General features: G+C 39.8%; 2 protein-coding genes across 5 annotated transcripts in view; one reads left to right on the forward strand and one right to left on the reverse strand.

The window, feature by feature from the left end:
- The window catches only part of LOC116707200 (serine/threonine-protein phosphatase PP1-beta catalytic subunit), a 26,683-nt gene extending 15,333 nt beyond the window's left edge, over window positions 1–11,350 (reverse strand). The window contains exon 1 of the mRNA XM_032544481.1: window positions 11,132–11,350. Within this exon, the coding sequence (XP_032400372.1) occupies window positions 11,132–11,183 (52 nt within the window). The 5' untranslated portion in view covers window positions 11,184–11,350. The remainder of the gene's footprint in view (window positions 1–11,131) is intronic.
- Window positions 11,351–14,261: 2,911 nt separating this feature from the next.
- The window catches only part of rela (v-rel avian reticuloendotheliosis viral oncogene homolog A), a 14,741-nt gene continuing 5,823 nt past the window's right edge, over window positions 14,262–23,179 (forward strand). For 2 of the 4 annotated variants that reach the window (XM_032544438.1, XM_032544439.1), the window contains exons 1-7: window positions 14,262–14,520; window positions 16,270–16,305; window positions 16,908–17,053; window positions 17,972–18,117; window positions 19,797–19,888; window positions 21,439–21,573; window positions 22,105–22,209. In XM_032544438.1, coding sequence (XP_032400329.1) covers window positions 14,514–14,520; window positions 16,270–16,305; window positions 16,908–17,053; window positions 17,972–18,117; window positions 19,797–19,888; window positions 21,439–21,573; window positions 22,105–22,209 — 667 coding nt within the window. In that variant the 5' untranslated portion in view covers window positions 14,262–14,513. The remainder of the gene's footprint in view (window positions 14,521–16,269; window positions 16,306–16,907; window positions 17,054–17,971; window positions 18,118–19,796; window positions 19,889–21,438; window positions 21,574–22,104; window positions 22,210–23,179) is intronic. The other 2 variants (XM_032544435.1, XM_032544436.1) reach the window with 1 other exon arrangement.

Here is a 23,179-nt window from a genome sequence, read left to right on the forward strand (position 1 = left end):
GGGGGCACTTGGAGGCTCTGTTGCTGCACGGGACAGAGAGAGAACAGAGCGAGTCGAGGTCCACAGCGTTGCCAAAGAGCTGTGTAAGCCCATCCACATCAACACTATTCCTGTACACCGGTCTACCACAGCATTATTTATTTATATCATGTTATATTTCATTCCTGTATTTCAGAGCTGCACATATGAATGGGTTAGTTGTCAACTGTTAAATGATTCGCCAGCCATTTTGATAATCGATTAGTCGCTTTGAGTCATTTTTGATGAAAAAAAAAAAGATTCTCTGATTCCAGTTAAATGTGAATATGATCTAGTTTGTTCTCTCCTCTGTGACATTGCACTTAATATATTTAAAGAGTGGACAAAACAGGACATTTCAGGACGTCATCTTGGGCTTTGGGAAATACTGGTTGATATTTTTCTTAATGTTTTGATATTTTATAGCTCAAACAACTATTTGATTCATCAGGAAAATAATCAACAGATTAATTCACAATTAAGTTAATCAATAGTAGCCCTACTATATTTTAACTGCACTATTTTTTGCCTTTGGCCATGGTTACGCTTGTCTTTTCAATGCCACTTATGTCATCATATCATGTCATAAAGAAAAGAAAATATAAAGAAAGGAAGAAGGCTCTCTCTTGAACCAAGTGCCATTTTGGATGCACCTATTGTGGGAATATACTCGCATGGGTAATATATCTGATGATGATAAAACCATTGACAATGAAGTGTCAATTATGGACACACATATGTGGACAGAGCCGAGCTTATTCAGTATCTTACATTAGGAAATGTAAAGTTTTACATAAAACCCATCCAGCACACAATGAGCAACATTAGTATTCACTTGGAGTCGCGTTTGTGTCCCCCTGATGAATGCAAGTCCAATATTCACTCTCTTTTTCGCCCTGTTTTGTTCTCCACCAACTCTTGAGAAATCATCTCCTGCTATTTAGCTGCTAAATGCTCCACTATGTTCACCAGCTAGCCGCTAACTTTGTCTGTTTCACTGGGTACGGGGGATTTCAGAGCGCTCTCCTTGCCAAAAACCGCTGCCTGCTGAAGCGATTCCACTGTCGCAGACTATTGTCCAATATCGGAATGAAATCAGGGGTCTTGCCAGATTTGGGGTGCTCCCGTTGTCTCAATCGGTTGGTGTAAGGTGGTCATAAAAGTCAGTCCCAGTCAGTCTTTTCCACGTCTTGACGTTCTGACAAAATAAAACTAATTTGATATTATTGTAATTTTTAAGTCTTGGTAGTAGAGGTGTGACGAGATTAAAATGTGACCTTGTTGAGGTAAAATTGTCTCATGATATCGGTCACAAGTGCAGAGCAGCAGCCAAGAGCCAGTAGACTGAGTGTAACCAGGTTGGTCTTATAATACATCTGGCTTTGAAGACGAGTTAGGATTGGACCTCTAAATAAGCATAGAAGATCCCTTGTCCGTTTGCCAAAGTTGCCTCTGAGTTCACTTTTGCAGCGCGGTAGCGGAGTTGCAGTTGTAAAAAGCTGCGGGTCAAACCCAGAGTTAGAACGTTAGAGGGTACAGCCGCTCTGACACTCGCGCCTGAGACACACACAGATTGCGGCATGTAGCTCAGTGTGGCGCTGACTCGCGCTGATTGCTTTCTTTCCCTGTCTTTTTTTAAATAAGTCGAAAGCATAAAGCAAAACCTAACCTTACTTTTATTGATTTTAAACAAAGAGAAATGTTCTCCCCTCGTCTTAAAGTGGTAATAAACCAAAGAGCAGCCTACTTCCTTGTTTACGGCTGCAATGAAACACTTGGTTACGTTGTAACCTTGGTTCTCTAAGTAAAGACTAGTTTTCCAGTCATATTTCTTAATTAAAGTTTTCTTAAAAAGAATATTAAAATCTTGTCTCTTTCTCATGATCCCAATCTTGTGTCTCGTCACACCCCTACTTGGTAGTGAAGTTAAATCACGTGAACATTAATCAACCAATGGGTGCGCTTCCTCCACTGCCAAACAGGTAGTCACAAATGACTAGAACCGGTGTTATTTATGGTTGCTATGACATCGTGCTAAGCTAAACACTAAAAAGGACAAGTTGAAGTGCGTACTCCAACTGGACTTTTACTGGTGGATAAACGCAGACCACCGGGTTCTACCGCCATTCGTATATGGCAGAACAGAAAATCGGCAAACTTTCCTTTAAGTTACCAGCTAACGCTAGTTATAGTTGTGCAATATGTGACCCTGCAAGATGCCAAGTCTTTCCATTTGATGATAGTCTTTAGCTTTGGATGTTGGATGATTGTCTTTAGATGTGAGATGGTGTTATAAGGTGTTTTAAGCTCCCAACTTCACCTTCCAGGCAGCACTGTCTGAAAGGCACTAGGATTTGGCAATGGTTAGCGTTAGTGTTATGGTTAGGGTTAGGTGCCTTGAAGTCAGCGGTCACAGCGCTTCCTGTAAGTCGATGTTGGGGGCTTAAAACACCATTGAGCAAGTCCTTTCTAAAGTTTGTTCAAAGTCTTCAAGTGGATGGTAGGCATAAGTTGCAGGGCCAGAATACCAAAACAATGGGCTAAAAGATGCTGAAACGCTCCGTAGAGCTAAGAAGAACTGCAAAGTCATGGAAACAAAACATATGCTAATAACTTGTGATGGGTCAAAAAGAGCCAGGCATTTTAAGCAAGTATGACATGTCCATGTTTCAGTCACTGCACCAAAAAGATGCCTTGGCAGGCCTTTTTTTAGCTGTCCACCTCCAGTCTCTATTCTTTCCAAGTGGGCACAAGGCCAATGCTCCCCTCCTTCGTCTAACCCTCTCCCACACAGGGACGATGGAAAACACTGACCCCTCAGTGAACGAGAAGCACAAAGAATCTCTGGCGAAGAGAGCGGGAGAGAATCTTAAGGCAAAAGTCCCAACTGTGATGGCATTTTTCTGTGCAGGCTTCACATTTTCAGAGGACGTTTTGTCCGCCTTTAAGTGCCATGTGTGAATGGCTGTCTTTGTGGGGCTAAAAGAAGGGATGAAATTGAGAGGAGAGAGACTGGGGGAGAAATAAACAAAGTGTGGGAGAGATGGAGAGGGGAAGCAAGCAAGAGAAATGTAGAGAGAGAAAGTGAAGCTTGAGTGTGGGAGACGCAGAAGGCGAGTGAGTGAATAGAATAGAGAGGGGAGAGAGGGTTTATTGGAAAAGCCTCGCCAGCCAACTGAAAAGCCTGGGTGAGCTCTGTGCCACGATTGGTGCCAGGGGGTGAACACTCCCCGCCACACAGGCTCCTCCATTGTTGTTTCCATAGCAGAATGCCACGCCAGCAGCCTGAACACACCACGCAACTCAGCAGCAGCTTTCCAAGGCCGACGAAAACAAGAAGGGTGACACCAACGTACCATGTATTATGAGAGGGCAGAATACTTTGTCAACTCCTTCAGTTCAGCCTTTGACATGTTACCTAAAGCTAAATAGATCCACACACACACACACACACACACACACACACACACACACACACACACACACACACACACACACACACACACACACACACACACACACACACACACACACACACACACACACACACACACACACACACACACACACACACACACACACACACACACACACACACACACACACACACACACACACACACACTTACCCTAACCACTGACCCAAAAAAAACAGCTTTTCCCAATTGGACAAGCCAGCCATTTACTGGTCTTTAGTCTAAAATGTGTCACCAAAGGTAGCCTCCGTCAGGTAAAGTGTAACTATGTAACGTTTGAAAGAAGAAATTACACAAGCAAACTCTCACAAATGAAAAGTTCATCATTTAGAAGCAATATAATTCCCCTTTACTGCGACAGCCTCACTAGGTCTGGTATGACCAGTTGCTTATGATGGCTAATGTGGAATTATGTTGTTATTATTTTATTATCTTACTGGACTTTTGTCCCTTTGCAAATATGCAGGTTTTAGTCTTCTGCAATAATGATGACCCATTACTGGCATAATAGCATTTGTTCAATTTCCTATTGACCACAGCAAGCAAATTTAATCTTTACAAATTTTCAAAAATTAATGACATTTTACAGTAACACACTAGAAGTGACAGCACAACCCAGGTACATACGGAAGCATGGCCTTTGTGTACTGTTACACCCTAACATAAACTTAATAAAAAATCAGTCTTTATATTTGATTGACCCCTATGCCTTTATCATGTGTTTCTTACATAAAGCGTGTGGAAAGTGGATGCAGATTGTCTAAAGACTTGTGCAGTTCAAGTCAGTGACGAATCCATCTCAGGAAATAACCACAAACTGGACAGCTCCTTAAAAGAGAAATGCCCTTTAGAGGGATTTCATGTACCCATACTGGGGTACAACTTGGCTGGCGTCTTTGCCCATAAACCAAAATGGCTCCAAAATATAACTTTCCGTTCTGCCTCCCCCTTTCTCTAACTGGCTGATGTATGGGGCCGTGGTGTGGATTGTGCTGCATAAAGCCTACTGGCCACCTGTGCTGGCGGGCCAGACAGAGGGCCTGTTGTCGCTAAAGCCTGGGCCGGCGTGGGCTTAGCATGTGCATGTTGGGAAATCTGTAATAGCTGCTTTGCTAGAGCACAACAACACTAGTAAACACTAATGAGGAGGAGAGGGAGCGAGTCGTTATGGAAAAGTCAAACAAACAGAAAAACACAGGGAAGCAAACTGCTGAGCCATGCTGTGAAAACTGCGACGTCGGCTCAAATGTGCCAGAATCAACCGGAGTGATTCTGCTGTGAAATATTAAAATCTTAAAACATGCTACTGAGAGTTGAACTAAAACAAGATATTCATGTCCCACAGTGCCATGCAGGGCTGTGTAATTGTTTCTCACCGCAGTGACAGGCCATTACACCCCGGTGATTAGACACCTAAGTATATGTTTTCTTAATCAACTCCAGGCAGGCATGAATATCTTTGCGATCGATTAGATGTCAACTGCTAAATTAATAGCCAACTATTTTGATAATCAGTTAATCAGAATGAGTAATTTTTATGAAAAAAATAAAAAATTCTCTGATTCCAGCTTGTTAAATGCAAATGTTTTCTAGTTCCTTCTCTCCTCTGTGATAGTAAACTGAATATCTTTGAGTTGGGGATAAAACAAGACATTTGAGGACGTCTTCTTGGGCTTTGGGAAACCCTGATCAACGGAAAATGATCAACGGATTAATCGACTAGTTGCAGCCCTTCAATAGACGGCTGATTCATTTCCCACACTATGTAATGTGGCCTTGACAGTATCGATTGTGACAGGCCATCACACCCCGGTAATAAGACACCTAACCGCCAATTAATTATGTTTTCTTAATCAGCTCCGCACTGGAAGAGGCCGTCATGAATACCTGTGCATTGGGATTAAACCCCAGTACTTTTAAAAATAAACGTTGAGCCACCTGATATGCAATGAATCCCACTACAGTAGGCTTCATGTTACTGAGTCCACTGGGACGGAGCGTCTAGGCCCGATGTGAACCAGTGACAAGACTAGACAAGTGGAGCTCCTCCGACTACAGAATATTAGCACGCAGACATACAAATGCCTTTATATATTTATACAGACCAATGGCTTTGGGAAGTTCATCTATACACCATTGTGTTGGTTATCTTTCAACTCTGACTCACAAGACTGGTCACAAGACCGCAAATGACGAGTTACTGTATTCAGAGTGACAAATGAAACCAGAGAGATCAGAAAGCTGCACGCTGAGGCCATTGGGAGGCCTCGGTGATTGTAAACCATGTTGTCAGTTGATCGGGTTTAGCCTGTCGGTTATGCAACGCGTGTCAACCCCTCCACCAAACTACTGCTGGAGGACACATGGGTGTGTGGGTGCGTGTCTTTGGATGCCCACACACTCACAGTCTATTGTATACATTGAAAAAATGGGTCTCTTATAGAGCTGCAAAAACGAATTAAATATTCTACTATTTTGATAAGCAAAGAAATCAGTTTGGGTCATATTTTATGGAAAAATTATTCCAGCTTGTTGAATGTGGATATGTTCTAGTTTCTTCACTCCTTTGTGACAGTAAACTGACTTTCTTTGAATTGTGAACAAAACAAGACATTTGAGGACTTCATCTTGGGCTTTGAGAAACACATTTTTTTCACAATTGTATAGACCAAACAACCAATCAGCTGATCGAGAAAATAAATCAGCAATGAAAATAATCCCAAGTTTCAGCCTTAGTCTCTTCCCTACACAACGCCCTGGTTTTTCACAGCTGGTTCTGTGACACTGTTCTCAGTGTATCTGCAAAATAATGCAACAGAGAGAATGTTGTCAGACACTTAGAATATTAATCTGAGCCTGTCAGTGGTAAAACGAGCACTTTTGTGAACGTTAATACAAGTTGGACAATTGCTCTATTAACTTAAATTGTAGCTTGCTTCGCCGCTGCCGACTGCAGCCGTGTTGCTTAATACTGGACCAATGTCAAAGATTGATGTTCCCATTAGTCACTTAGACAAAAAAAACATAGGAAATAGGGTCCAGGATAAAGAAAAAAAAAATGGTAGTTACCCTTTAAGTGGGATTTTTGGTTGTGCGGAGGCTCCATGCAGAGCTTTCGCCGTAGCATACGAAAGTGGCCTGAAGTTTATACTTGTGCGTTGGTGTGTGCATCGATCTCTTTAAGAGAATAGCAGGGCCAGCGTGTGGGTGGGTGTGTGTGTGTGTGTGTGTGTGTGTGGTAGAGCGAGTGAGAGAGTGACAGTGATTATTGTTAGCTTCCGAGCGAGTAGCGACTCTAGAGTCATAGTGAGAGAAACAAAGTGCTTCCCCTGTGCTTTCTGACCATTTTAGGAAATCTGTAGCAGGAAAAGTTAACCCTCTCCTGGATTTTATGTTGTTTTTTGGAGAAGGAGAACCAGGACATGAGTCGGGGGAAATACACCGCTACCAAGCCACGGCCGAGTGGACCAATCACATTTGTTGTGATCTGTGTCGCCACAACATATAGTTAAATTTGTTGGTGCATGTCAGGCTACGGCATGGGGTCTGTGTCTCTACGTACCTACATACGTAGCCACGGCATCGATTTAACGCAGAAGTATAAATTAGCCTTAATGATGCATTGGCTTTGAGTTTTGTGCCAATTACCAAATGTTAGCATGCTAACATTGATCAATTTAAATTATGAACATGATAAATGTTACACCCGCTAAACATGACCATGTTAACATTGTCATTGTGAGCACATAAGCTTGCCAACACTTAGGGCTGTGACGATTATCATCATAGCAAAACCGGAGGTGATGTGTCACTACCGTGGTGATGACATCATCACCACATTTTTTTTTTGTTTTTTTTCGTTTTTGCTGGTGAAAGTTACAGGAGAACAGATGTTGTGTGATATGAGATATAATGAAACAATAATCATTGCTTCTCGTAATGGGGTTGCAGTTAACCCAATCCCCTTTTTTACATTCTCCCCGTGTGTGCGTCACCTAAAGGGTAGGCTCATTTCTACCAGGGACAGCTGTCCTGGTTGACATTTAATAAGAGATCACAGAGCTCTCCGTGAGTGCGTCTGTGTGCATGAGTATGTAGATTCCCCACTGGCACCAAAGCTCATTGAAAAAGTGAGAGCTTAACCCCCTATTAAAGTGGAAACGGATCTCATGTCCTACTTTAAGGAGAAGCTCCCTTTTTTCCTGCAGAAAGAAAGGACTCCCTGGTGTGGCAAAGGGAAAACCTGAGCTTCTTGAACTGAAAGTCAGGGAAAAGGCCATTTAGTAAAGGTCTAACTATAAGCAGGCTGTAGATGTGATCTGGTTTAGTAAACTAAGATGATAAATACCCAGGATTCATCAGTTAAGAAAAGCCTGCGAGAGGGGTTTGTGTTGTCGAAAGGTCAAGTCTTCAGATCACGAGGAACAGTTTGAGTTAGTGCGGGGCAATATATCAATATCATATTGATATCGTGATAAGAGACTAGATATCGTCTTAGATTTTAAATATCGTAATATGGTGTAAGTGTTGTCTTTTCCCGGTTTTAAAGGCTACATTACAGTAAAGTGATTTCTGAACTTTCCAGACTGTTCTAGCTGTTCTATTATTTACCTTTATCCACTCAGTCATTTGAATCCATATTATTGACAATTATTTATCAAAAATCTAGTAGTATATATACTTTTGTGAAAGCACAAATTGTCAACCCTACAATATCGCCATTGAGGTATTTGGTGAAGAAGATCGTGGTTATCTGATTTTTTCCATATCACCTAGCTCTAGACTGGGTGTGTAGCCTATGTCTGCCTGTGTATGGTCCAAATATGTGACCTAGTGTCCCAGTTTGCCTTTGTTGCCCTCATGTTTAACAGGAAACATTAACTACCCAATATGATACAGGTTGTTCCATGTTTTGTTCACAGAAGAGATGAATAACACAACTCTTGCTGTTTACGAGAAACTATTTAAATGTCAACTTGAGATTTAGCAAATCACTTTTTTTTCTTCCTGAGATTCTATAGATGAAACGACTAATAAAGAAAATAACTGAGAGTTTAATCAGTATTGAAAATAACCATTAACGGACGCACTTTGATCAGACAATTGCTGACTTTAATCAAAAACACCTACAGTATCACATGGCACCTGAACAGACGATTAAATGTGGAGATTCTTCTTGAACGGCTTTTGTGTTCAGACATTTAACATTTGACAAAAAAGTGATTAGACATTTCTCAAACTACAGTATTTCAGAGAAAAACATAAGTGTTTTCACTTGGTATTTTAACACCAAAAAAAATTGCGCCGGCCGTGTACAAACTAGCTGTAGTCGGAAAGAGAAAGTGGCTGAAAGAAGATGAATGGTTGGATATATTCACAGCTCACATCTGGAAGCCTTTAGGGCCAGATCCCTTCAATTTCCTCGCCGCTTCACAAAAAAAGCAACTAAATTTACAGCCAGCTAACTAGCTACAGTAATGCCTTGCCCAGCTGACAATACAGGCTTACATTGCTGTTACTTTAACATCACACACACACACACACACACACACACACACACACACACACACACACACACACACACACACACACACACACACACACACACACACACACACACACACACACACACACACACACACACACACACACACACACACACACACACACACGAGATTAGGTTATACTGACATGTTGATCCCCATTGTGCTCGCCCATTAGCATATGCTGCAAAACTGTGTGTACGTTTGGGTTTGATTTTGATATTTTTAGGCCACAGAATGAATCTGCGTGTGACGACAATCGATCACGAGTATTCACCGCTGCCCTCACCTGTCCACACGTTTACTGAAGACACTGAGGGACAACTGTCTCAAGAGAATGAAAGGCAAGAGAAAGGCAGATAAGCTGGAGCAGCTCCGTTACGGTCTGTCAGGATCCCTTATTTAGCACTGCTAACAATCCAGTAATACCCAACACATAACAAAGGTGTATGAGCAACACCGTCTTCAAAAGGGACTCAGGTTTCTTTTTGCAGTCTCAAACGACCAAACTATCTCCAGACATGTAGGGTTTGACCCAATCGATTCTGGTTTTTCAAGGCTGATACCAATGATTAGTAGTTAATGGAACAGATGATTGAAACCGAAATGATTTTACTGTATATTAACTCCAACACAAAAGTTACTTTAAATGCTTTAAGCAATTATTTAATAAAACTTAAACTTTAAACATAATACAAAGTCAAAAAAAAAAAACTAAAATAAAATAAAAAGTGTTAAAGTGCTAACAGTTTGCTTGCAGGAGTTGCAGACTGCAAACAGCTGTATCAAAGCCGAAGTAGCACACGTTTTAATTCATTAACTTATCGGTCTAATAAAACACAGATACAGATCATCTGTAAATTGGCAAATATCGGCCAATAATCAGCCATGCCGATAATTGGTCGATGCCTACCAGAGTAGATAGAATTTTTCTGATTTATTGTCATTCACAGCTAAACTAGGAACGCTTCTTCTTTTATCACTGATAAATATATTAATATAATAATAATAAAAATCAGAAGATTATCTGCCATCAGTTGCATTAATGTTAAAACCTTTGAAGGATAAAAGCTTAAATATATGCACTGTTTAACAGAATAAATGGCATCTTTTAAAGATGAATCCTCGTTCATACATAGCGGTATGTGTATCTTTTAAAAACACTGGCTATGGAATTACAAAAATAGGCCTACATGGAGAAACAAACTTTCTTTTAAAATGCTTACAAGGTAGAAACTCTGCAGGTCTATTTAAAGTGACATATCATCAAGGCATGTGGCTTGTGTAAACATTAAATTTATCAATAACAATACCATAATAACCATAATAACCATAATAACCATGTAACGTGCCTTCTCTTTTCAGCTGAGAAATCCTATGCCAAATCCCGTTTAGAAACATTTTTCTTGTGATTGTGGGCAAACGATTAACATGCAAACTAAAAACCAGGATTTCAGATGTCTTCAGAGACAGACACTTGTGTTGACATTTTCGTTATACTTAGAATTCACCAAGCTTCACTTTGTTTTAAAAAAACAACAAGTGATATACACCCACGAGCTCCCTCCCGCCATGGTGTACTTTGTTGTGAAAAGCTTGGGCGAAAATATAGAAGAGCCGTTTTTATTTTATTTTCTATAGTTAACACTTTTGAGCTAGTGTTGTACGCGGTACATGCCAAAGTGATGACACCTCTAATGGTGCAATACAAGTAACGTTAGCGTTGTTGCGACATTTATCGAGGCTAAAATCATTTTCTATAGATAGTTTAAAGGTTGGTCTGGTGTTCTCTCCAATACTCGACCTGACGGGGGGGGGGGTAGCCTACAAACAACAGTCCTCGAACTACAACTTTGGTACCATTCAATCGGGAATTCACACTTTAACACTCACAACATTTAGGAAAAGTCTCACGTTCCATTAGGCATGATTTCATCCCTAACATATACACGGGACGAGTCCTGTTCCCTCCTACAACGGGATACTCTAAAGCGGGCCTTTCTCTTGTCGACTCTCGTTACAACCAAACCGAAATCATCTTTGAGCGGGTAAAGCCGCAACAAAGGGATACATATGAATGTGGCTGCAAACTTACCCTCCAAAAGCCTGGAAATCAGCGAGTCGACGTCCAACTCCCCCTCCGCCATTTCTGTAGCTAACAACTGTGCCCGCCGCAGTCTAGAGTAGGCAGGGCAGGCACCGCCTCACTGCACAGAAACGCACCGCCAACCTCCTCCCACCCACAGGCCTCCCGTTCAGGACTATTAGAATGCATTTAGAGGCCCCTCGGATACTCTAGCTCCCATTACAAAAAACTGTGAAAAGTGAGGAGATTTTAATTAGCCTTAAAGGCATGGATGTATTAAGAAAACGTAAAGGGCATTAACAGTGTTTTGCAAGCTTCCCGTTTAGGACCAGTAGGATGCATTTAGATGCTCACATCATAAAAAGGAGAAAAGTGAGTTTTTTAATCAGCCAGAAAGGACATTGTTTTTAAAATGATAGTTAAATCTATCTACTGTAATATAGAGCTTTCAACCGCATCTCACAATCTTCCTCACCAGAACGCATGTGTGGCATTTTAGATTTCCGGTTATTTTTCTTTGTGTATACAGCAATTGCAAAATCAATTAGCAAACTATTTCAAAGTATTCATATCCTTAACTATATTTGTAACAGTATGCTGACATACAATGTAACATGCACATGATAGATCAAAGTTACCACACCACTATGAATAGAATCTGTGAGTACAGTGAATACATTGATGAATCACAGTTTATCCGGACCATCGGCCTTTCTCAGCATACATTTAGCATTTAAAAGTCACTTAGGGACCACCTATCTGCATTACTTCAAACAGTGGAAGCATGTTTCTGTGAGACAAACAGGGGAACAACCTGGACACTCGATAAAAAAAATGTAATGGACAATTCCCACCTTTATATTTGCATTTTGTTGTTGTTTTGTCAACTTGTTTTTATGATTTCCGACAGAACCTAAAGGCGTCAGTCTCGTCAGGGCTTTTGCAAGTTACTGCTATATTTCAACAAATATAATTAAAAATTGAACTCAGTTGAACAATTTTGCAACAATTTATTATCTAAGCCTCTTTCATTTTTGGTAGCCTACATTGTACAAAAAAACAGATCAGATATTGTTATTCATGATCCACTTTTATTAACACAAAAGCAAGCTTGACATGCAGAAACCTGTGGGAAAGTTAACAAAAAAGAGACATATTTAAGGTCCACTCACTACATATTATCAGTCAGGGGATTAATGCACAGTGCTGGTAATGAGTGCAGATGTTGATTAATTCTCTTACAGCGCCTTATTCTGGTTGGAATGTGAATTTTATGTGTGACGTTTTGGCTACATTGTTTTTAAGACTGTTTTATGATTTTTTCCAGTTGGACAAATACGGTAACGATCAAATAATAATGATTAAAAGAGGTAGGACCCCTGCATGTTTATTGATACTACTTTGCCATTGACAAGGCCTGGAAAACTGATCTTTGCGTAGGCCAGCCGCCGGGGATCCAGACTTACTCTCTCTCCAGGTTATGACTAAAGCCAGAAGTTATGCTATTGCCTCTCCCACTCACAACCTATTTTTTTATGGTGCTTTTAAGTGCGTCATCTGGGTATTTCCGCACCGTTTTGAGTGGGTGGTGGCAAGTTGCACTGCAGAAGAAAACCAAAGGGGTGCAGCTGCGTCAAGCTAGCTAAAGGACAACACCGGAAACAGACAACTGTTTCCTTCAAAATAATAGCAAAGTAAAGTTGCCGTAAAAACCCATGCAACCCTTATTACATTTAACTAGTTAATAATAAACTATTTAATTAAATGTTTTGCTATTTATACTAAATGTACATATATTTATGTATAAGTGTCATCATTAATGTATTAACTGAATAATGTGTTTAACTTCACACTCAATCAATTTGAAAGAAATGATGTACTATTTTTTGAAGTTCATAAAACAGCCTCTACAATCCTAGCACAATGTCCAAAAATAGACACAATCGGAAATGACCATGTGAAATATTACCTCAAACAAAAAAAGGAGACAATAACATCACAGCCTCGTGGATAAAATTACGAAAAAGCTTCAAAAAGACAGAACAGAAGATCATCAGATGTTTCCTGTCCCTTTAATGGCTCTACATGAATACCCAGCTTATGGAATACATTGGAGTCTTTTCATGGTAGGCTAACATTTTTTGTAAGGTAGCCTACAATCTTTGTCAGGTTCATAACACTTTAACTTACTAAATAAACACGGTCAAGCAAGAAAAGAGACTCAGACGGCAAATGAGCAGTTTGATAGACAATTGCAAGAGGGAAGGTCACGCGAAGAGCCTCCTATCTGCAGCAAGGCTCTGGTGGAACTTCAGCGATTTCTCTGCAGCTCTGTTCCTTTATTCACAGTTGTTGATACATTCGTTATCTGGTTTATGCCTACGCTAAGAGAACGACTTGTACTTTAAATGACCTTGAATCTAAGACATTTGCTACCTCTGTGATATACAACAGTGAGACATTTATGACCTCTTGTAAGAAACAGCAGCAACACAGAAAAAGAGGGAGAGCAAAGAGAAACACAGTTTTGTTAAATGTGCATATAATAAGCATTAAAGATATATATAATAAGCATGTAAGAATATATGACAAGCAAGATATGAATATATATATAATAAGCATGAAAGTTATAATATTTTAAGACACTACTACAGAGAAATATGAAATAAAAGACTTATAAAAATAAATTTCTCTGTCAATCTTATTTCTGCTTTTCAATATTTGATCAATTAAGATCACTGTCCATTGTTTCACCTAAACATTTTGTCATGAACAATCTCATCAACATTATTCTGATCCCTTCTCAATAAAAAAACAAAACATTTTCTTTTAAGTAAATGCATCGATATTTTTGACACAAGAAATATATTTTCGATGTCGTTGAATAGTATATTAAACTTATAGCCTATATAAAGTGCCCAAGTTTTATTTACAGGCAAGGAGATTATAGCTTTTTGTAGTTGAAATTACACTGTTTATGCTGTGATGTGATATTCTACTACTATTCAACGATTTCAAATAAATAAGAAAACAAATGAAAGGAAAATAGGAGTCATTTGTGTATAGCCTACTGAGTGTCAGAAAGACATTAAGATAATGAAGAGGACTTTTCATGCACCAGTCCCATGCCTTCTTGTAAATAGTGAAGTCCGCATGATCACACACACATTGGTGCACTATTTCTGTACAGTTTTTACCGGAAGCTTTGTATTGTCCAGCTTTACTATCTGCGCTCGGTGTACACAGACGTGGGTGGAGCGAAGGAGGCGATAGAACACAGCAATGTCAAGAAGTTTTGGAGTCCGCACTGTCGCGTCTTTTAGCTGAAAAGACAAAAACAAACGGCAAATAAACAGTGGTGTCGACGGAGAAGCGTGAGTCGGACACGGCCATGGACGGTAAGTGGAGCTGGGTTTATTTGCTCGGCCTGTTTACTTCGAGTATACATAGAAGATGAAAATGTACAGGGAGTTGTTTTGCGCACAGGGGAAAGCCCCGCCATCACTGGGTTTGCGCTAACGGGGAGTCTGCTGTTCCCGGATAGTTAAGCTAGCTAACGTACAGTAGGAAGTATGACATATTTGGTGCCTGTGTTACTTATCCCTGCCATATTCGAGTGGAAGTTACATTGGTTGTATTTATTCCTCTGTGTGTTACTTACCTGGCACGTGTGAACAAAGCTGCCAAAGGCCTGTTGGGTTAGTCCACCTCATGAATTTCCCCATAGTGACTGAAAATGACAACCCTCGTTCGGAGATGTGTCAATTTATTGGTTATTTGTCTATCGGTGGAAATATGGGATAACCAGTTTTCTTGGATGTCAGTGTTAATACATTGTGTTGAATTCGGCCAACAGGTAGCATTCGTTTTGATTAAAAATCTCTCCCATTGTTATTGGTTCTAGCTGCTAGAAACCGCCCACCTCGGTTGTAGCATGACTTTAAGTGGACGGAAATCATGGAAACAACCCACCATACTTTTGTCCAAGTTGTGGTGAGATACTGTGTCTTTAGTGGGTCATATGTATGCCGATATGAAGAGTGTCTTGTGACAATTTAAAACCTGCCCATGTGTCTATTTTATATCACATTACCTTTGCTTTGCAAACAAATGAAAACAAAATAGCCTGATTTTATTATGGCTATAATGAATTTGCATACATTATTAGAATTAAGTGTTTTCCACATTTTTTCTACTTCAAAGACCTTCCCTTCAAAAATACATCGAGATTGTCTATAGACACGATTTATTCATATGTATAGAAAGAGGACAGTAACATTGATGAGCTACTAAATCCATATCACAACAAGTCAACAACATGTGGAAGCAGTGACGCCTTTGTTAGGGCACCTCCAGGGAAAGTGACTCACACGAGCTTAGGCTCTGATTTGGTATTAGTGATTTATGAAGGCCAATTTATGGTAAGAGTTTACTTTCTCTTAAACAACATCAGGTTCAATAAATTGGGAGGGATGTGTAATTATTACACACCTATTGGCCTTCATGCTTTGTCATTCTATGAGTTTAGTCTGAGACTGGGAAGCAGGCATGTTGCAACTTGGAAAGGATCTACACATATCACTTTAAACAAGTCCGACTAGCTGGCGGGTGGAGCTTTGACCAAATGAGCTTTTGTCACACCTCGCTTCTTGCAATGAATCTCAGCAATTCATGTTTAACCGAGTAGCTGAAACTAGAGCTCTGCCTTCTGCTCTTCACTTACAGTTGAGGCTCCTCGCAACAAGGCCGGTAATTTGACACTGACATCACACCCTGTCTGTCATTGTTTGCTTAACTCTGCAGTCTGCACTTCTTCTTTCCGCGCTTGGCGGGCAGTTTAGTGGCGAGTTAATATATTTAGCTGAAAACCCTTGTACATACAAGAAACCCTTGTATCTCAGCACCCTTTTTACCTCTTTTGGATGTTGCAGTGTCCAGTAGATTTCCCCCCTGACCTGACCACAGCACACAAATGACAAACTCTTACTAAACCACAAATATGTGCTGACAGCAGTTTTGGGTTTTTGTCATCGGTGCTGCCTCTGTATGCCGTGTGACATGTACTGCAGATGGTAAACCACTAATCGCTCTAAGACTTCAACTATCAAGTGGTTGACATGTCTTTTCTTGTTTTCTGTCCACCGCAGGTGTGTATGGATGGAGCCTGACCCCACTCAACCCAGGTAAGAAACAATTTCCCGGAAGTTGTTAGTCTTCAATAAAAACCAGTGCAATGACTTTGCAGACCTTTCAGACCTAAACATTTCAACACTTTGTTTTATTTATCAATGACAGAGCTATTTCTATGTTGACACTCTGATTCAGGTCGACCGGCAGTGTTTCACAATCTAGAGTACCTGTGTAATAATACCACTTTTTTTTTGACAAAATACATCAATGTCGATAGTGCGGCAATGTTGTAGGGTTGACCATTGGTGCTTTTTACATAATATTTACACAATTAGACCTTTGATAAATAATCGTCAATAATGTAGATATAATGACTAAGTGGGTAAAAGGCAAAGAATAGAACAGTTACAACAGTCTAGTAAGTTCAGAAAATGACAAAACTTTATTGTAATGTAGTCTTTAAAACCAGGGAAAGACAACACTTGTGTCATATTACATATCCAAAATGTAACGCGACATCAAGCCTTATATATCAATATAATAGTGATGTATTCCCCAGCCCTAGTCTGGATACTGTATTATTTTGTATTTCCACTATCCAGTGCCACTGCATTTAAGTCCCATTCTTCCTGTCTTTCTTCCACCTGTCCATCAGTCCAAGCTGCGACCCCCTACATAGAGATCATCGAGCAGCCCAAGCAGAGGGGGATGAGGTTTAGGTATAAGTGTGAGGGCCGTTCGGCTGGAAGCATCCCCGGAGAGAAGAGCAACGACACCACTAAGACCCACCCAGCTATCAAGGTGAGAGGGGTGCAACTTATTTAACGTGTTTTCTTGTTGTTATCCATCTAATGTAGTTAAGATTACATAATAATAGCCCATACGATTCTTCCTATTCCTTTTAAAGTTAAACAAAAAAAAACTGTGAGAAAGATCTACTTTTTCTTAATATATTATCGTTGCTTGTAGAAGCCACAAACAGCTAGGGCCTAAAGTGAAATATCTGGTTCTGCGGAGGCATGTCTGATTAGCCTCAGAGTAGGGACTCTAGAGTCATAGTGAGAGAAACAAAGTGTCTTCCCCGTGCTTTCTGACCACGGCGGGAAATCTGTAGCTTAACTGTAGGAACAGTTAACCCTGTGGTTGATTTCATGTTGTTTACGAAAGAAGGAGAACCAGGAAATGAGTCAAGGGAAATGAAGTGCTACAAACCAAGGCCGAGTCACAATTTTTGGGGGGTGCGTGTCAGGCTACAAATTAGGGACCGCATCTCCACGGCGCTGATTTAAATAAATCACGCTTAAACCCTTTGGCTGATCAGTCGCTGAGATTCATTCCAGCCATGATAACTTATAATAAGAAATAACAGAACATTTGTAAATCCAAGTATTATGAGCTGTTGTGTATGCCTAAATGTGGAATAGTAGCTACATTAACAAGAACTTTTTTCTTCTTCTTTTTTTAATTCAACTATTCACAATTTCACAACTGAAAAGGCATATTCAAGCTCAGAACAAGCTCAATAAAATAAATAAATAATAAAAACAGAAAAGAAACTATGGAAGAAACATTGAACTCATGGGTTAGATGAAGTATGTCTGTTTGAGAAGTAGGCTGCCATAGAGAGATCAGCCCTTTAACTAGACTGTAAGCAAGCATTCACTCTTCTCGAGTGCCCATATAATATTTGGAATCACGTATGGCATGTTCCTCCTACAGGTGCACAACTATAGCGGGCCGCTGCATGTTCGCATCTCGTTGGTGACAAAGAATGCACCGCACAAGCCTCACCCCCACGAACTGGTTGGGAAAGACTGCAAACATGGTTACTATGAGGCAGACCTGCAGGAGAGACGGATACACAGGTAGACCGGAGAGTGGATGTGTGGCTTACACTGTGCTGTGACAGAGACACCATGCTCTCTTTCTTGTGCACTTAAGAGATAATCAAGAGAAGCGGTGCCACTTTTTGCGAGTGTTCAAAAGGACACAAAGTTGCCTCAGGGGAAACGGAGGTTTCACATTAAAACAAGGTTCCATTTGTTAGAGATGGGCCACGATAAGGACTTTATCTTTCTTTGGAGATGACGTGTTGACTGTCGCCTTGGTAAAACATTAACTACCTAAAGACAAGTTGACTTTGCCTCTGCTTGCTTTGCTGTCTTTCAGTTTAGGATCCTATGTGACAATCAAAACTTGCCACTGCTCAGAATATGTAGTTTAGTTTATTAGTTTATAATATCGTGGGCAGTCTCCTTTAATTACCTGTGCTATTTAGCCTCTATGGCTCATTTCCATACATAGACCTCAGCCAGTTGTCAGTAGGCATCCTAAAATACTATAGTAAAAAATGTAAATAAGTTCAATTACATTCATAATTACAGCAGGCCTAAGCAAAAGGGAGTAAAGAAAGTATTAAGGGTCTGTGGGGGGGAAAGCGCAAGGACAGTGACTGACAAGATACTTTTAATCACGTAATGTTTATTATTACATAATTTAACTAGTCAATCTAGGCAGAGGGAACTATGTTGGCCTGTCATTCTTTATCACAACTGTGGCGAAATGTAAACAGTGTGTACTGGCAGTACTGTACTACAGAGTGATTCAGTGCACTTGTTAATATTACTCATTTGTTTTTCACATTGAAAAATGTACATTGCATTGGTAAAAGTTAGAAAAGAGCTATATGGTAGTCTAAATGACAAAGACTTCTCATACACATTATAGTAGATAAAGGCAAGTAATATGAACATAAGAGACAGAATGATTTTCTCAAAATAGGATTTTGTTTTGTGTAGGGCGGGGTACCAAACTTTGATATTTTTAAGTACTGACCAAATTGCCTCCATAGTATGGAGTATCGAAAATGCCTCGTCATTCAACACCAAATTTCAATACCGTAGGAGTAAATCTTGTCAGAGTTAGTGAGCCAATAAGCATGCAGCATGCTTCTGCCAAGATCTGATATTGTTTGTAATTGGCTGCTCGTTACACGTCGTAGAGGCAGGCAGGAAAACCACCATTTGCACCGTAGTGTTGTCATTTATTTTTGTTAAAATGGATTTTTATAAAATTGGTATCCTGAAAAAGTCTGGTTCAGGAACTGGTATCGAAATCTTTTGAACAACACTTTTGCATTTGCCCTAGTTTTATATATATTTCACATACAACAGATACACATACAATAGAATATCTGTTAAACAGCTGGTAACAAGTTTATGTAATTGAATGTCTAAAATATCTTTTACTGGTAGTGCACTCAAAGTCAAGTCGAGTTCTCTCAACTGGTGGAAGTGGTCAGTTACTCATGGTAATGATTGTACTTTTTTTTTTTTTTTTTTTTTTTAACATGTGGCTTTTAAATGTGGCTGTGCAAAGAAGTTTATAACTAGGGCTAATAGAGAGAAAACTTAAACCGTGTGTGAACTGTTAATTTGGCGTTGACCAAAGTATTTTGTTTCACATAAAAAAAAAAAAAAAACAGAAATAGAGTTCTATGAGTTTCTGTCTTTTGGTTTCGGTCTTAGACTGTATTTGCTTTCAGTTTTCAGAACCTGGGCATACAGTGTGTCAAGAAGAAGGACGTGAATGAGGCCATCACCTGTAGGCTGCAGACTAATAATAACCCCTTCAACAGTAAGTGGTCATGCTGAAAGAAGAGCGTGCGACATAGAGCACTGCTATCATTGTGTGAAAAGGTAATGTGCAGTGTGGGGAGAGTCCCTCAATGTCCCGCTCCCACATAAAGACTATTTTTTTGTTGTGTGATTAACAATTTAAATTTTTTAACAACATACAACTCACAACATCCCCCCCCCCTTCGTCATCACCACCCACCCACACAAAAATCAAGAAAAGGTGACACAGAAACTACAATATTAAGACCATTCAACAAAATATTAACACAATAGAAAATAAACCAAATAAACATGAATAAATGACAACACTATAAGCCTGTCATATAAGGGCACAAAGTTTCTTAGGAGCCCCCGTTTTCTAGTATACACATCCATTATGGCATACGGTTTAGACAGTGTTTTTCAAACGCCGCCACCCTAGCTATCTCACAAGCCCACTCCTGGACTGACGGCACCCCTTCATTCTTCCATCCTCTTAAAATAATCTGTCTGTCTATCATTAAACTAGTCTGGACCTAGCTTCTTATGTGCTGGTCATTCCACTTAGAATTGACCCATTTCCCAGAACAAATTATGGGCTAAAGGGAACCTGGGTCCCTGCAATCTGACATAGGTTATCATGTATCCTGGTCCAAAACAGGACCATGGGACATGAAGCAACCGGCCATCCTTCATCCCACATCTCCAACAAAAGACTTTACTTTAATGAACTGATATTTATGTTGTAAATGTTACTGATAAAAGTAGAAAGAATCTAATCTAAAGCCAAAGGTTGCTCAATTACTCTAAAAGTAAGAGTTTAAAAATAATGTTGTCATTTCATCTGTTTTTCAAAATAAAATGTTCCCATTCTTCCTAAAAAATTACTAGTAGCACCAGCAGTTTTGCTAGCGCTCCTAACTTTGCAGTAACAATTTTCGCAACCTTGATTTTTCTTGCAAGGCTAACAAACTAGCTGGAAATGACTGTTCTTATACAAGACACTGGTAAAATACTGTAGCTAAATACTTTTTGGCTAATGGCAAGCTAGCTACTGTCATGCATACATGTTATGCAGCGTGTGGTATACTTCTCTGTCCTCCTATTGATACATATTTGCATTTTAAGCTGTAGCCAGTTTAGCTTTTACCTTTTGCTATGTTAAGAACTAGCTACCTGGGTAGTTAGCATAAGCAGTAATAACCAGTAATTGAGTTTTTGTGCAAATTCATGACTTCCTAATCTTATTTTCTGGTTAATAAGTTCCTTCTCGTCAGTGTACCACTATGATCTCAGAGAATATTGCAGCTTTTTATTTGTAAAGATACAACTTTATTATCAGAAATTCTGAGTTTTAATTTTTGTGAATATTACCCCTTTCTCTGGCTCCATAATTATTTTTTTACCAACAGTGTCCCTGGAAGTGGACAAAACACACAACATTTGTTAGCTTCACCCTTAACTGATATTGAAATACTGCCTACATGCCACAGGATGCGGTGCTTTGCCAGACGGCTGTGTTGCCTGATTTTGAACCCCACCCTTTCCCCCATTGTGTCTTGGCTGCAGTTCCCGAGGCAAAGGTGTGGGAGGAAGAATTTGACCTGAACTCGGTTCGGCTTTGCTTCCAGGCCTCCATCACTCTGCAGACAGGGGAGCTGTTTTCTCTGGACCCCGTGGTGTCGCAGCCCATCTTTGACAACAGTGAGTGGGCAACACATATGAGTTAACTCGAGCACAAACATACAACATATGAGGTTCAATTTACATTACACAAATCAAGCACTTTGCCTTCTGCTTCACTGTGGTGAAATTAAAATTGGAGAAGATGCAGAAGCTATATAAACACACCTCCATAAGAAAAAAAGGAACTGCTTCCAGTGCATTTATAAAAATGTAACAACAGAAAAGACCAGGGAATTATACAGAGGAAATAATGGAATTTTAGCTTAATGTGCATAGTATTGACTTGTCAGTCACAGCCCAAATTCCTACCCATTTCCTATGTGCTGTGAATACAACCATTAAGTCTCTCTACTTATTATATTTATCTTTTCTACTGGTTATTTGTTATATTTTGCTTTTTCCTGTTTATAACTGCAAATGTCCCTCCTGTGGGACTAATAAAGGATTATCTTATTTAAAAGGTGTCTGGTTAATCCGTAGCCTTGCTGTTGTACTTATTTGTATTTATATAAATTCATACATGCTTTTTTATTTATTTTTGTCTCAAAGGGGCTCCAAACACAGCTGAGCTAAAGATCTGCCGAGTCAACCGCAACTCTGGAAGCTGCAAAGGAGGGGATGAAATCTTTCTGCTGTGTGACAAAGTGCAAAAAGGTACAATATGCCTGTACAGTATGTGCTTTTCTCTGTTGATGGTTGGTTTATTGTTTTAGGAAGATATACTGATACGAAGTTTCTGTTGTGTGCAGTTAAATAAAGCTCCGACTCCAGGGTGGCCTCTAGCTTACCTGGTAGAGTGCACACATCATGTAGGCTCAGTCCTGGCCGGCGGTCCAGGTTCGAGTCCGCCCGGGACCCTTTGCAGATCGTCATTCCCTCTCTCGGCCCTGATCTCTTTTCAGCTGTTCTATATAAAGGGAAAAACCCTAACAAAATATGTCTCTCTCTTTAGAATTAGAACCCGGGCTTTCACAATAAAGTGTTCTACATTGCATGATTACACACAGACACAGTGGCTTTCTATGTTCACTCAGTGAACTAACACAGTCACAGCAAGTTCATAATAGTTTAGAATTTCCAATTACTTTTTATTTTTATTGTTGACTTTTTAAATTCATTTTAGTTTAGTTTTAGTTAGTTATGATTTCTCTGGTTCAGTGTCACGTTAGTCGACATAAATTCATGCTGTCTCTTTTTTTCAGTAGTGACAAATTATAGCTCATTTTTTTATTAGTTTTTAACCAGTAAATATAGTTTCAGTTTAGTTAGTCTTGTAGCAGGGTTTCCACGGAGTCTAACTAATATTTTCACTGTATTACGTCTGCAAATGCAATTTATATAGCAGCCAATCAGCTTTCGTATCGTACCATAGACATAAAACAGATTTTATTCTTTAGGGCTCAGTTGATGTTGGGATAAAGGACTTAAATTTCATCCATAATGGTCTTAAAAATGCCTTAAAAAGTCTTCATTTTGACTTGTTGAAACCTGCAGAAACCCTGTGGTGGTTTTAAGTAATATTTCATTTAAATTAAATGGGGCGCCATGGTAACTCAGCTGGTTAAGCATGCGCCCCGTGTACCAAGGCTCAGTCCTTACCACAGTGGCCGGAATCGATTCGGAC

Source organism: Etheostoma spectabile, chromosome 19 (assembly GCF_008692095.1).
Source record: "Etheostoma spectabile isolate EspeVRDwgs_2016 chromosome 19, UIUC_Espe_1.0, whole genome shotgun sequence".
NCBI lineage: Eukaryota > Metazoa > Chordata > Actinopteri > Perciformes > Percidae > Etheostoma > Etheostoma spectabile.